This window comes from Osmerus mordax, chromosome 1, assembly GCF_038355195.1.
Source record: "Osmerus mordax isolate fOsmMor3 chromosome 1, fOsmMor3.pri, whole genome shotgun sequence".
In the NCBI taxonomy this organism is placed as follows: Eukaryota; Metazoa; Chordata; class Actinopteri; order Osmeriformes; family Osmeridae; genus Osmerus; species Osmerus mordax.
This window is the reverse complement of record NC_090050.1, coordinates 21,440,641-21,455,750: the sequence shown is the minus strand read 5'-3', so window position 1 is coordinate 21,455,750 and position 15,110 is coordinate 21,440,641. Positions and strand designations below refer to the sequence as shown.

Sequence of the window (15,110 nt, the reverse complement as noted above, 5' to 3'; positions counted from 1 at the left end):
GTGCATCACACACATCCGCATCACACACACATCCGCATCACACACACATCCTCACCACACACACATCCGCCTCACACACACATCCGCCTCACACACACATCCGCCTCACACACACACATCCGCCTCACACACATAACCGCCTCACACACACACATCCCCACCACACACACCCATCCCCACCACACACACACACATCCCCCTCACACACACATCCCCACCACACACACACATCCCCACCACACACACATCCCCATCACACACACACACATCCCCACCACACACACACACATCCCCATCACACACACATCCCCATCACACACACACATCCCCCTCACACACACATCCCCACCACACACACACATCCCCACCACACACACACACATCCCCACCACAAACACACATCCCCACCACACACACACACATCCCCATCACACACACATCCCCACCAAACACACACATCCCCACCACACACACACATCCCCATCACACACACACACATCCCCATCACACACACATCCCCACCACACACACATCCCCATCCCACACTGGGTTGAGAGTGGTAACTGTGTGCCATGATTAGCCCTGGCAAGGCCTTTGCTATTGTTCTCCTCTGCTGTTCAAATCCACAGAGAAAATTCTCTTTCTGTTTAAAGTAACAAATAAACTCGGCCAACATTTGATGTGCTTCTCATCGCAGGCATGTAAAAAGTGGTTGTTTGACTGTTCAAATCCACAGAGAAAATTCTCTTTCTGTTTAAAGTAACAAAATAACTCGGCCAACATTTGATGTGCTTCTCATCGCAGGAAAAAGTGGTTGTTTGACTGCAAAAAAAACATTGCAATTCCATTGTAACCTGTGAATAATATGACTGAGTGAAGTCAGGCCATGTTACAGTTCTGATACATCTGCCCATAACTGTTTAAATAGCACTTGACGAGACTTTGCCAGGACGGTTGGAGGCAGAACAACTGGCTGACATTTGCACAGTCTTCTCCAGCAAAGCTAACCTTCTCATTTGTAAGGTCCTCCTCAGCACAAACACAAAGCCTGAAATACTTCTGCAGGACGGATTTTCAGAAGGACGGGAAAATGTTTTTGTTTTTACTATAGAATCTGCGTAGAGTCCAGTTTGATCGACTCATGTTTAGTTTTAAATTATCTCTGGATCATATCTATAAAAGAGCAGAAAGTATTAACACTGTTTTGAACACTGTTAGGGTGCTTACAAGGGATAGTTAAACAAATGACCAAGAGACACTGAGATTGTTAGTTAATCAGAAAAAGATCCGATAAGGAGAGATGCATGTGGGAATTTTTACATGAAATCCTAGAGTAACAGATGTACAGCCTACCTCTGACTGCTGATAGTCAGGGCCAGGTTGGTAGAAAATGTATGAGAGTAACAGACAGTTACAGACAGTTGCTAACTTTTACTGAAGATTATATATCGTTAACCTTAAGGGCCCTATGGATATACTATCACCAGAAACATCAACTGCAAATCTCAGTCTATAATAAATGGTAGGTTCAGTCAGTTTAGTTGATAGCTGCTCAAGAATCCACAGACCATCTCTGAGGGGCCCCTCAAAAGAAAGCGTAACCCATTACTTTCTCGTTTTTTCCAGATGAGCATTAGATCATGATACAGTATGAGGGAGCTTGGCAGCCGGATAAAGCAGGAGGGTTCTGCACTGTTCTGCTTCTCTCTGCAGCTTTGTGGTCTAACACGGCTCTTTGTTCGCTCCTCCCGTACAGTCGCCGCTGCTGGGCCCGCTGAGGGCTCGGGGCCGGGCTGAACACGGCTGATCTGGTGCCCCGTTATGGGCCAGCTGCTGTAGCTCGTGTGCAGCAGAAATATAATGGAGTTCTCTCAACGGAGCTTGAAACTGGAGAAGGTGTTGAGATCCGGTACGGACGTTGTAGGTGCAACCGTGGCATGAAGCTGTTCACCAGTTTGGTTGGCTGTTGAAGGGCAGATCATGTTTTAAAAAAGGATGGGAGAGAGCGACAGAGACAGAGAGAGAAGGGGAGGGAGAGAGAGAGGGGGAGAGAATGGGAGAGAGGCCGAAAGAGGGGTAGAGAGGGAGACAGGGACAGGAATAAAGAGAAAATTTAAGAACTGCTTTATACAGACAGAGAACATTCTCCTAGGCCTTAATTATTTAGTTTAACTGGAGCATTCTACTACGGAGACATTTTGTCTGACAAACCCACCAGACTGCTTGAGGTTTGGAAAGCCTGTTTTGCTGAAAGGAAACCCCTTCAGTGTTGATACAAATTCCTTGTCTCTGCTTTAATGGAGCATTCTTTGTCTTTAGTGATGTAGAAACAACGTGGCATTACAGTACATTTGCACCTGGCTCTCGTGCCGGAGAGGTGGGTTAAAATCCTACCATATCCAACCAAGCCTTTTGGTCTTTGGATAACCAGGTTGAGTACTTTGATACAGCCTACATCCCTTTAAATGTACGTCTAAATAACAAAGCCACTCACACGAAAACCATGTCTGTTAACCTTTCAGCGGTCTAACTTCGTTCCCTCTGCGTTCCTCCGTTCTCTAGTCTTACTATTTGATCCGGAGTCCAATGAACATGAACACATCATGGAAGCAGCAGTCAAGCTTGCTTTTCCCTTTTCCGTCGTCTGTTTCACCAAATTGGAACAGCGTTTTATAATTGCTGTGTAACGGACGACTTTAACGAGCCACCGGTTTGATTGCTAACAGGTTGTCGGCCCTATAGCCTTCCGATGCTACTACAAGCGTGTCTTCTTCGTGACGCTACGCTCTTATGGCGTGCAACATAAACCGCTAACAGACTACAAAAAAATCCTCTCTCAGTCATTATCATCTCGCTGTCTTCAGCACACAACCTGGGAAGAACCATGCGTTGGTGTTGGCTTGGAGGGACGACATGGATTTAGATGGCTTTGGGGGCCATTTAATGACAGATCCTGCACATTACAGTTCTGATAAATGCCAGTCATCCTTTTTTCTTTCGCTTGCTTTTCTGGTTAGATGGTTCATCCAAGCGTGGAGAACACTTGCTCAAACCCAGAGGATGACCTAATGGGGCTGGCAGTTCACTAGCATCACCGTTCCCTTTTGCTCTCAGGAGTTAATAGGAACAATATGTTGACTTTGGAAGAGACTCATTCCTCTCTCTCTCTCTCTCTCTTTCCCTCTCTCTTTCCCTCTGCTCTCTCTCTTTCTCTCTCTGCACCAGTGGCAACTACCACTCGCTCTATTTTCCTGACTTTTCCGAAGACAAGCCGCAGTGTTGTTTCATTCGAGCATTTCAAAGTTACGTCAAAAAACATCTTAACGGTCAGATCACATGAAATTATTATTTTTGCAGTAATGACTGTGATTATTTTGGATGAATGTATCCCATGTGTCAGCATTGAAGCACAGCTGGTTAAGCGCTGACACTGCCTCATGAGGGGCTGTTTAGGAAATAATAACACAAACATTCACATATGAAACCTTCACACACATTCACACTAGTACTGAAAACTCACATCCACATATGTGAAATGCTTGCATAGACACATGAAACGCATTCACATGTGAAATGTTCACACACGCATTCACAATGCTTCAACATTCACTGATGTTCCTAAGGTTGGAGAGAGTCATCAGGCTTGCTACAGTAACTAGCTCTGTTGGAGTCCTGTTTTAGTGGTGTAGTACACAGCCTACCTCATGTCTTCTATGCAGGTTTTTCTTTTAGTTTTAACACTTCCACCCAAGATGATTAAATATTTAGAGTTGGGCAAGTGTGAGATGTCCTCAATCTTCAGCTGCTGTTGAAAGAGTGCTTGTAGAAGATAGCCAGCATAGACTACAGAATATGATTCCTTTTAGGAGACAGTGAAGCCAGTCTGAGCCTTCTGTATGGAGACTAGCTTCAATGTTTTAGTTGAGAATGAATGATTGGGTTTACAATCATCACAATGGACAGGATGAAAGATAATTTTCTTTAATGCGCCATATTAGAGACAATTCCCAAGGTATAATATTAGTAACTGTATATGACAGATGAATAAAAACAGACAGGTTTTACAGTGAGCTGAATGAAACAGATATACGGGTGTCTGACAAAAACATACAACCACCAAAACAATAATTACAGCAATGTTTTCCCTTACAGCATCAAAATTACTATAATTTTATGATAATAAATATATCGTTTTTTTCAATCATACAAGGCAGTCATAGGATATATGTGAGCGCCACAACTTTTGAAACAAAGAAAATACACCACAAGGCCTCTGTTGTTCAGTTGTCTGCAGGCATGACTAGACATTTATACGTTATTTGTCTCCTTCTCTGTTTCATCTAGTCCATGACAGTTTAACGTTCTGTTTGGATGTCCTTTGTACTGTGGCCAGAAGAGAAGGATCATCCCAATATCATATCCAGTGGAATGCCTGCCATTTGCAGTCAGATGTGAGATGTTGGTAAACAGCCTTCTTCTAATACTCATTTTACTGGAAGAACACTTTCTAACCTTTTTCTCCATCATGCCCATTCATCCTAGACAGTTTGTACTGAAACAAAGGCCTCGAATCCTAAAAGACAATCTGATACATTTAAAAGATAGTTACAGTGTGAGACTTGTATACAGGTCTCTCTACAGATCTTAGTTTTGCAGATATGTTCATTGGAAAATACACTAAATAAAGTCATGGCATTACAGCCTTGGGGTCAGTTTTAAACACGATTTAGAATCAGAACGTAAATTTATATATGTAAAAAGCATTGGATAAGAACTACAGACAGTAAAATATAGCTATAATCCCCGTTCTTTCCTAAAAACAATCCCCTCACAATCTCAGTGAGCAGTCATTCATCAAGTGGTCCTGTAGGGCTGGGTCCTGGCAGGGTGGTGTGACTGTGAGTCTGTCTCAAACACCCCCGCCTGCTCCATCCTCCCCCTCAGCTGTGTGGGGGTCCTCTGCTGCCCTGTGGAACTGGCTACACCCCACAGTGATACCACCCCAACAGTGTCGACACCAGGACCAGGGCTGGCATGAGCACCAGCCCCTCCCCTCCACTGGTCGCCAACTGGATCCGCTGGGTCCCAGAAGCAGCACCAGATCCCAGAACGAGGCGGTCCTGCTTGCGGAAGTTATGGGAGGGCATAGCCACTGTCTGCTCCTGGCCGCACAGCACCATGGAAGCCTGGTAGGAGGTGGGTCTCCTCTGGGGACGGTCAGGGCTGGAGCCATCCGTCGGCCTCTCTCCGTTGAACAGCAGGGGGCGCCCTCTGTGGTCGAGCTCCACCTTCAACAGCTCATACTCCTTGTGGGGCAGCTTGATTCCCAGGGCCGTGCATCCATTGGTGGGTGTCAAGTCCCGCTCCACCCCCAGCGCCCAGCCCCCTGCCCCGCCACAGCTCCCCACGGGACGGCTCCCGTTCAGCAGCCTCACCGTGGCCTCCTCCAGAGCCGTCACCCTCACCTCCGTCACCTTGAAGACGAACTCCGTCCCTCCGGCGACCTTCCCCGAGGGGCCCGTCTGGGCGTAGTGACCCGAGGCCCGCAGGGCGAAGGTAGGCCGGGTGCAGGTGGGGTCAGAGTAGTGGCGGTACACCCCCTCCCAGCCGTGGTGCTCGGGGGTGAAGGTGAACTCTCTGGTGAGGAAGAGGACGGACGGGCGGGTTTCGCAGCGCTGACTCACCCAGCGACCGGACAGGGATATGGGGCCGGCGTGCGGCAGGGGCAACACCGGGGGGTGCTGTTCTGAGGAGCGGAACACCAGGGCACAGACAGGGCAGGGGTGGACGTGGTGCTGGGGGGAGAGAGGAGGAGGGGGGGAGGTTAGAAAGTAAAGATTAAAGCCGCAAAGTCGCTGTTGTCTTTTAGATGTTGTTGTAGCTTCATTTTTAACTGTGAGACTTGACACAGGTCATGCCAGAGGGACGAACCCACAGAAAACTCTTCAGTCCCTGTGTCAAATATGTCAGCACAGAAAAAACCCACAGTACATGCTGAAACACAATTGGAAGTGAAGATCGGTTAATGTAATACACACTATGAGACCAGAATATGGATAAAAAGTCAAAAATTGTCAGCATCGTGATGTTCCATTGTTTTTCTCGCAATCCTGACATCCTCACCATGGCGTTCTGCAGTGGCAGCTGGTAGCCAGCAGGGCGGTGATGTGTCCTCTGAGCCCAGTCAGTATGCACATCCCCCAGGAACAGCTCCTGCACATTCCCTCCATGAGGGTGGTGCTGGGTCTCCACCCTCACCAGACCCAGCTCCCCCATGGAGAACCCCAGAGCCCCCAGACAGGCCCTGCCGGCCCGGGCGTTGTGCAGCTCGTACAGCTTCCCGGGCACCATGCGGCCGAGCCCCAGCCCCACACACACCTCCGGTAGCCGGGCGCTGAGGTGGTGCGTGGCCCCGGGGCTGTGGACCACCATGCCCACCTTCTGGAGGTGGTGATCAGCCTCGGTGGCCCCCCGGGTCACCCAGGACGCCTGGCGGAGCCGCAGCTTGGCGCGGACCAGCAGGGAGTAGGTGGGCTGCTGGCAGGCGCTGTCGCTGTAGTAGTGCTGCAGGGCGCGGATGTGGCGGCTGGCGTGGAAGGTGTAGGAACGCGTCAGGAACTCCGGGCCGGGCCGCACCTCACAACTGCACAGGGAACGGAGGGGGAGAGAGGGAGGGATGAGTGTGGAGGTTGCCTTGCTGAATGATGTCATGTTTGCTATACAAATCAAGTTTGCTGAAGTGTTTGTGTGCGTGGATGATGATGGTTTGGGTACTCAACCGACACAGCTGAAGTTACCTTGGCGAAAAATTACTCTGTCATCACATGGTGTTTATTTACTGTGTCGTTTGATGATGAGAGTACTCCTAGGGTACAAACCTGGTTGACACCCAGTTCCCCTCCAGTCTAGGGGGAATGTCGGCTGTGATTTTCACCCCGTCCTGTAGGTGGCGTCGTTGGCACAGCGGCTCCCACTGCGTGCTGGCAGTGTGATTGGAGGAAGAGGAGAAGGGGGCGGAGGGAACCTCCCATAGCTTACTGCTGCTGGCGAGGAGCGCTGCTGTGGAACACAAGACGAGACATCACCTGGGTCAAACTGTTCACAAGCACTCACATACTCAGTCATTTGGATTAGAAAAGTCAGCAAAAAAAGGTTAAAAAAATGTTTTTATGAAAGTTTAAAATCCCAATTTATGGAACTGAAACTTTATTTGACCTCAACCACTGCTTTGGTCAGGAGTATGTAGAACGCTCATGTGATTGATACAACCGACCCGGTCATTATCAGACCCACTCATCATCCTACTCTAGGCCTAGATGTCCCACACTGATCCTCCTGTGGTGTATTCTAGAAGCAGAAACTCGAGGGTTCCCAGATCATATTCAGGCTCCTTCCTTAGACTTGACTGAACAGTCAGGGTTTATTCCTTTCTCCTATGCAGTTTTAGGTTCAATATAGTTTTAGATCCATCATTTTATGTACCCCAACCATTTATAATTTATTTATCAACCCTAACCCTAACCCTAACCAACTGATACACTGGATGTTGGGTCATTTTACAATTATATTTGTATAGAAGATAGATGTGATTAAGTTGCATTAACAGGTATTTTTGTATTGCCATTTAATCTAACTTTTTGAATTGACCTCATTTAAAAGGGAAAGTGCTCCAGCTAAATGTCTTCTCTGGTCTAAACAATGTCGTGGTCCACAGGGTTTTTAGTAATTTTAGCCTTAGAGGAGATTGTGCTGCATCCAAATTTAAATATGTAGATATCAATCTCAAGGTGATGAGGTCGGTCTTGCTCTGGCTACAGATCGCATGAGCATAGCTTTTTAGTTTGGTCACTGTAGCTCACAGTGTGTGTTTGTGTGTGAGTGTGTGATGAAGATCATGGCTCCAGTTTCAGCCTTCTCGGCCAAACGTCAAACACCAACGAGGATGAGTTCTCCCAGACTCCCACTCGTCCTTTCTCACCCTGGTCTCCCTCCCGTCTCCCTCCCGTCTCCCTCCACATCTCCTGCTGTGTCTCTCACTCTGGTCTCCCTCCACATCTCCTGCTGTGTCTCTCTCCACATATCCTGCTGTGTCTCTCTCCACATATCCTGCTGTGTCTCTCTCCACATATCCTGCTGTGTCTCTCATCCTGGTCTCCCTCCACATCTCCTGCTGTGTCTCTCACCCTGGTCTCCCTCCACATCTCCTGCTGTGTCTCTCACCCTTTCTCCCCCAGCTCTCTCTCCATCATTTCTCATTTTCCTCTCTCAACCTCTCCTTCTCTTTTCATGTCTGCTCCATCTCTCTCCCCATCCTTCTCTCATTTTGGCCCCAGGATGCAGGAACATGTCCTGGGTCTTGAGTAGACAGTTTTATGGATGTTCCCTCGCTGGCTCCAGGCCTGGGCCTGCTCGAAAGACTGTCCCTTGTTTGTCTATGACACGCAGTCCCTCTTATCCCCCCAACCAAACCCACGACTCTACACTCACACTCCTCCAGCCCCCTAACCCGCCCTCCCTGCTTCACCCGGGCTGCTAGCAGGGAGGACATCATCAGTTAAGAGGTTGAAGAGGGTGGTTGTGGAAGTGTCAAAGACCAAGACCCAGCCTACCTAACACAGAGCTGCCAACTCTCACGGTTTCGCCAAGTGACACACGCATTTCAACCATTTCTCACGCCCTCACGCCACACATTGTATATCTCACGCTGAAAAGGCAATGCCAAACAAGTAGCCAAGCTAACGCTGTAAACAGTAACAGACGAGGCGCAGGTCAAGCATCATTGACGCGCAAACAGCCGTATAAACTCGCCTGGGGGGGGGGGGGGGGGAGTGAAGCTCGCGAAAGCACGCCTAAGGGGGGGGGGGGGGGGGGGGGGGGTGGTTGGGCTACCAAATCTCACGCTAAGGTTTTTGGAAAAGTTGGCAGCCCTGCTAACACTAGGACCCAGGCTAGCTAACACTAGGATCCTGGCTAGCTAACACTAGGATCCTGGCTAGCTAACACTAGGACCCTGGCTAGCTAACACTAGGACCCAGGCTAGCTAACACTAGGATCCTGGCTAGCTAACACTAGGACCCAGGCTAGCTAACACTAGGACCCAGGCTAGCTAACACTAGGACCCAGGCTAGCTAACACTAGGATCCTGGCTAGCTAACACTAGGATCCTGGCTAGCTAACACTAGGACCCAGGCTAGCTAACACTAGGATCCTGGCTAGCTAATACTAGGACCCAGGCTAGCTAACACGGGGACAGGGGGGTTGTGGAAGGGGTAATGGATGGTTTGGGGACAGGGGTTTGTTTGAGTGTTCCAAGATTGCTGCGTCCGTCGATTCTAATTGGATGGCAAGCACTGAAGGGTGTCCTACTGCCCTGAAATACACTGAGTGTCTTATTGGACAGAGGATGTGAGAGACTGTTGGACAGCGTCCATCCTGATGCAGAGAAGGACCTCCATGAAGACACAAACACACAGTGTCCAAGTTTGGGCTGGGGGCCCATTTTCTGATTAAAATGTGAAAATGTTGATACTCCTAATATTTCTAGGCAGAAACATACAAACATTTCACTTCTCCCTGGTGATGTGTGTTTGTTTGTTCTCGGTGTCATGGTGGTTGGTGAGGGAAGGGGATGGGAGAGGCGCCGATGGGTTCATTAATATGCTGTAATACTGCACACACACACACACACACACACACACACACACACACACACACACACACACACACACACACACACACACACACACACACACACACACACTGCAGGTCTGGATCCTGTTTGTCCACTGTAATGACATTGAAAAACAACTGCCAAAACGTTCCTCCCTTGGCTGCTCGCTGCTATCAGGGGACAGGGTTTCTGATTGGTCAGGAGGGTCATACGCAGTTAATGTTTAGGTTTCTGATTGGCCAGTTTGATCCTCCATGTTTAATGTTTCGGGTTTTTATTAAACTGGGTCATTTTAAGTTTCATGTTTAAGGGTATGATTGGTATATTTAGATTTCCTACATGACAAAAAAAACCTGTACACATTCTTTCAGTCCAGCTGTCATTCAGTTGTGTCCTTTCTGTGATCAGTTTCCATTGGGACATATGGTTGTGCTTATAAACGCTACACATTACAAGAGACCAGTGCTTAACAGCAGAGTGACATACAGTGGTGTATCAACCATAATTAATTAAAATAGGTAATATGCCAAACTGTCAAATTTACACAGGCTAAAAGATGTATGATAAATATTATTATTATTATTTTCAGACAAACACCGCCAAACAAAAGAAAACCTTTGAAATAGTAATGAACCAAGCCAATACTCAGCGGTTTATACAAGAATGAAGATGGCCTTCCTCCCTCTCGTAGAAATGACTGTTCCTCATGAGACACGATTGGTGACCACAGTTTAGAGGAACACAGTGTTTCACTTATCCCATCATGCTAGAGAATGGAGAAGGGTGTATGTTTGTGTGTGTGTGTGTGTGTGTGTGTGTGTACGTGTGTGTGGCAGAAGGGTGTGTGTCTCAGTAGAGGGTGATGAAACAGGGCCCGGGGTTCTGTATTCCTGTCAGTGTCCTATGGAGGGCGACACTGATCCTCCTTGTGTGTTTCTGGCCACTAGAGGGCAGTAGATGTGGAGGTGTGTGGTCTTGTACAGCCTGTCCTGTCCTGTCAACACCAGACCAGACCGGACCAGGACTGTCTGAAGAGCTGCCAAAGTCATCTACCTGTCAGGAATTTTTAAGCTTAGGACATTGACAAATACACACACTCATGCAAACACACACACACTCTCTCTCACACACACTCATGCAAACACACACACACACTCCCTCTTTCACACACAAACACACACACACTGCAGACATTGATTTATAGAAAGGATGCCATTTATGAAGGACCTCCAGGTTGCTAGTTAGTTTGTTTGTGTTTGTGATTAAGGTTTGGCAGCTCTCTCTCTCCTCTCATGTCTCCCACATAACCTTGAGTCCAAACACAGCTCTATGTTGCCCTCTATTTAAAGTTGTCCTGGGTAAATAGCAACTATCCAGAGCCTTACTCTCCCCTCCCCCCCCCCTCCTCTCCTCTCCTCCCCTCTCCTCGCCTCTCCTTTCCTTTCGCCTCCTTTCTCCCCTCCCCTCCCCTCCCCTCCCCTCCCCTCCCCTCCCCTCCCCTCCCCTCCCCTCCCCTCCCCTCCCCTCCCCTCCCCTCCCCTCCTCTCCTCTCCTCTCCTCTCCCCTCTCTAACCCAGTGGCAAACGACAAAACCTCTAGAGTTGTACCAGAATCCTCTTGTCCTCACACATGGCTACATGTCTTTTATGAACCTTTCCCTCCTCCCCTCTTCCTCACCATACCCTCCACCCCCCGTCCCCTCCGCCCCCACCCTGATTACCAGTCCCTTGATGAAACAGCCTCTGTTCACGCCTCATTTAATCTGGATGGTTTTCAGATTCTTTTCTTCTTTTTTTCTCTTTCTTTCTTTGTTTCTTTTCTTAACAGGGGCTGATGAGCTACAATTGGACGGAAGGAGAGACGGAAGCCTCTTCACGACACGTGTGTGTGTGTCTAGGTGTGTGTGTGAGCCTAGATACGCTGAATTGTCATGCATGAGTGTACATCTGGGTGTCTGTTCAGTAAGGACACACGCTCACACAAACACACACAGCACCATAGCCTTGGATAAAGGGGTTCTCAATGCCCATGCACTCAGAAAACACTAATAACACTAGCAGACTATAAATCTCATATCTCTGATTTGTTAATGTTGAATGCCTCTCCCTCTGACAGTGCTGTAGTCAGTAAGAATGTTTGATCATAATCATCCGTTCCCGCTCTCAAGTTATTCTTGCCTGCTGACAGCTTGTTAAGCTCCTTTTCTAGCGTGGCATCCAGCTGCAAAACAACAGTCAGTCTGGGGTCAGATGGGTTAACTGCATGGGTTCTGCTACACTTTCTTCAGAGTGCCAACCAGCTCCCCCCTCTTGTCTCCTGTCTCTGCTCCTTCACCCCTCCCAACCCCCCTGTCTCCCCCGTGGTCTCCCTCCACACAACCTCCGTCACCCTCCCCCATCCCCAGTGTCCTCTGGTCCGAGGGCAGGGTTAGGGTCCAACACTGTTGTCTTTTCATCAAAGTTAAAGCTGCTTAATCCAGCAGCCTTGCTTATTTAGAGAAGGGATGAAGTGGGATGATGGGGGTCCGTCCTCGAGAATCACTCTGCCTCGATCCCCACCCTGCCTCTACACTTGCCTCTGCCTCCGCCAACCTGACTCTACCCCCCCCCCCCCCCCCCCACCTCCTGCCTCCACCTTTTCCTGTGCCCCTGCACTCTGGCTCAACAGCTGTCTGGCTCACATTAGTTCAACACTACCACCACTCCCCCCTCCTCCCTGAGTCTGCTCTACAGTACCTATGGCTCGGTCTCTATCCCCACCAACACAAACTCCAACCTTCCCCAACCCTCCACAAGACTGATTCACGGTCTCATGGACACAAAACGACTGAACGGATGATGGAATCATCTCCACTACAAAGAAACAATTCAAACGGAGAAGAGGAGAATGAAAGAGGGAGCTGGAGAGGAAACAGGAAAGGGGAAGAGGAAGGGAGAGGTAAAGAGTGAAAGGAAGAGGGAGAGATCGAGGAGGAGGGGAAGTTGATGTGTTGTCGATGTTGTGGACAGGAGTCGAGCCTAGCCGTGGCTCCGTCTCTCTCCTCCCGGCTGGGTTTTGGAGAGACCGCTACCATGGAAACGACCCGCCGAAGAGAATGCAGTGGGATGGACGACTACGGAGACACGAATGAAACGTCACCCAGCCGAGCAGAACGGAGCAGGGCTGCAGATGAGATCGTCTGAATGGTCTCATTGAAGCTAGAGGTAACAGTGATCATGTGACCAGAGATTCCAGATAGCAGGGCCAGGAGGTTCATGTGTACCTCAAGCAGACTGTAGGTTTCCTGGGTTCATCTGGTGGTTTCATTCACCCAAAACAGGGAACAGATCTGGGACGCCTTCAAAGAGAAAAACCGTTGATGACACGTTCAACCCCCTTCTCCCTCAGCGTAGGAGGTTAGAGGTGAAGGTTCAGAGATCAGTGTGTATTGCACAGAGAGAGTGACAGTAGTGATTTCTCCTCTGCAGGATTACAACATCAGGATAAGCATAGCAAAAAGTTGCCTTGAAGTCTGAGTCAATGTCTTCAATCGATACCGAAGACTCCAGAGTTGTGTGGTTTTAGACTGTCCAGGTGATCTGTCACAGTCCACAGCAACCTGGAGAATACTGAGGGCCATGTGACTTGTTTTCCTGTTGACTAAACTATGGAGCAGAAGAAAGTAAACTGGCCAGAGTTTGCTGAGTTTGGTCTGTGTCTGGGCCAACACATGAACCTCCCCTGTCTCCTTCATTCAGCCACTAGCCCTGTCCCCTTCACTGTCTCCTTCATTCAGCCACTAGCCCTGTCCCCTTCACTGTCTCCTTCATTCAGCCACTAGCCCTGTCCCCTTCACGGTCTCCTTCATTCAGCCACTAGCCCTGTCCCCTTCACTGTCTCCTTCATTCAGCCACTAGCCCTGTCCCCTTCACTGTCTCCTTCATTCAGCCACTAGCACTGTCCCCTTCACTGTCTCCTTCATTCAGCCACTAGCCCTGTCCCCTTCACTGTCTCCTTCATTCAGCCACTAGCCCTGTCCCCTTCACTGTCTCCTTCATTCAGCCACTAGCCCTGTCCCCTTCACTGTCTCCTTCATTCAGCCACTAGCACTGTCCCCTTCACTGTCTCCTTCATTCAGCCACTAGCCCTGTCCCCCTTCACTGTCTCCTTCATTCAGCCACTAGCACTGTCCCCTTCACTGTCTTCTTCACTGTCTTCGCAGAGAGAGAGAGACCATCTACCATGAAGCTACCCTTCCAGTGGTTGCCGGACTACGGAGACATCCCTTTCCACTCAGGGTTACCGACTATGACCAACTGGCTGGTGTGTTATTCCTGTATGTGCTTGCACGTCAATACATTTATACGAACTGATGTATGATATACGAGACAGAGGCCAGAAGTTAGATATTCTAGTAGAGAGTATGCTAGGGTTGGCAACACTGGGGGTGAGGTGAAGGGGGGTTGGGTGTGGGGGATGAAGGGAGTCTGGGGGGGGGGGGGGGGGGGGGGGGGGGGGGGGGGGGGGAGCTGGGAAGTGGAAGAGCAGTAGGGTGAGGGGAGGCAGTGGGTTGACGAGGGAGCAGAGATTGGGGGGTTCAGGGGGGTGGAGGTGGGGGGGGGGGGGTTCCGTGACAGTGATTACGAGTGGCCAGATGCCTCCTGTAGACCCTCGCTACTGTCACCCTAACCAGCCTTGACGGGAAAAACGTTGGGCTGCCCTCCTCCCCCCAAACACCCCCCCCCCCCACACACACACACACCAGAGGACAATCATCACTAAACGTGGGTCTGATGCTGGATCACTAACCCAAGTCTGCTGTTGTTCTAACCATTAACATAATGGCAACATTAGTTCCAGGGCCACGCTTCCCTGCCTCTGGGGAAGAATGGTTGTGGAGCACCAAGTTTTCCTCCACCAAGGATCCCCTGCTCTGTTTCTCTGCTCCTGCATGGTTCTGCCTGAACACAGACACGCTGTTCCACAGAGCCCCGCACCAGGAAGCTGGGCTTTAGAAAGTGTCAACTCTAGTGAGTCGACCTTGCAATGTTGTTTTAGCTTAGAATTAGACAAATTGCCTTAAATGGCTCCCAAAAAGCAATACTAAAACCTGAATAATTGATTTTTTTTGTTGCATTGATTATTTTTTCAGGTTTATCTCTGATATGTAAGTCCAAAAGTGATTCACTGGACAGCTGGCTGTTAATATCTCTGATATATTGTATTCTTATCTTCAAGAGGTCCATCTTTGGAACACAAGATATGAATTTAGCCACAACCCTCAAATGTACTTTGCACACAGAACACATCCAATTAAATATTTTATCCTGCACTCAGACATTTAAAACTTATGAAACTTAAGAAATATTCATCATCATCGTCCTCTGTATTACCTCCACCACAACACAATCATGGTAGTGTCTGCCTTGAGGCTGGTCGTTACAGCAGTAACCGACTTTCA

At 49.0% G+C, this 15,110-nt stretch overlaps 1 protein-coding gene across 1 annotated transcript; it reads right to left on the bottom strand.

Moving 5' to 3' along the window:
* Positions 1 to 3,965: 3,965 nt before the first annotated feature.
* apcdd1l (adenomatosis polyposis coli down-regulated 1-like) lies at positions 3,966 to 12,926 on the bottom strand. Its single transcript, XM_067233771.1, has 4 exons — positions 12,809 to 12,926; positions 6,879 to 7,059; positions 6,124 to 6,643; positions 3,966 to 5,795 (listed from the first exon to the last, which is right to left on the bottom strand). The coding sequence occupies exons 1-4, from the start codon at positions 12,924 to 12,926 to the stop codon at positions 4,980 to 4,982; spliced, it is 1,635 nt and encodes a 544-aa protein (XP_067089872.1). The 3' UTR covers positions 3,966 to 4,979.
* Between the last annotated feature and the right edge of the window lie 2,184 nt (positions 12,927 to 15,110).

Bases quoted from the DNA above. Each gene is read 5' to 3' on its own strand.
- apcdd1l (XM_067233771.1), bottom strand. From the start codon at position 12,926: ATGAACCTCCTGGCCCTGCTATCTGGAATCTCTGGTCACATGATCACT. The intron at 7,060-12,808 runs GTGACGTTTCAT...TGTGTTCCACAG, and splicing joins GCTCCGTTCTGCTCGGCTGG to CAGCGCTCCTCGCCAGCAGC. The intron at 5,796-6,123 runs GTGAGGATGTCA...CTCTCCCCCCAG, and splicing joins TGCCACTGCAGAACGCCATG to CACCACGTCCACCCCTGCCC.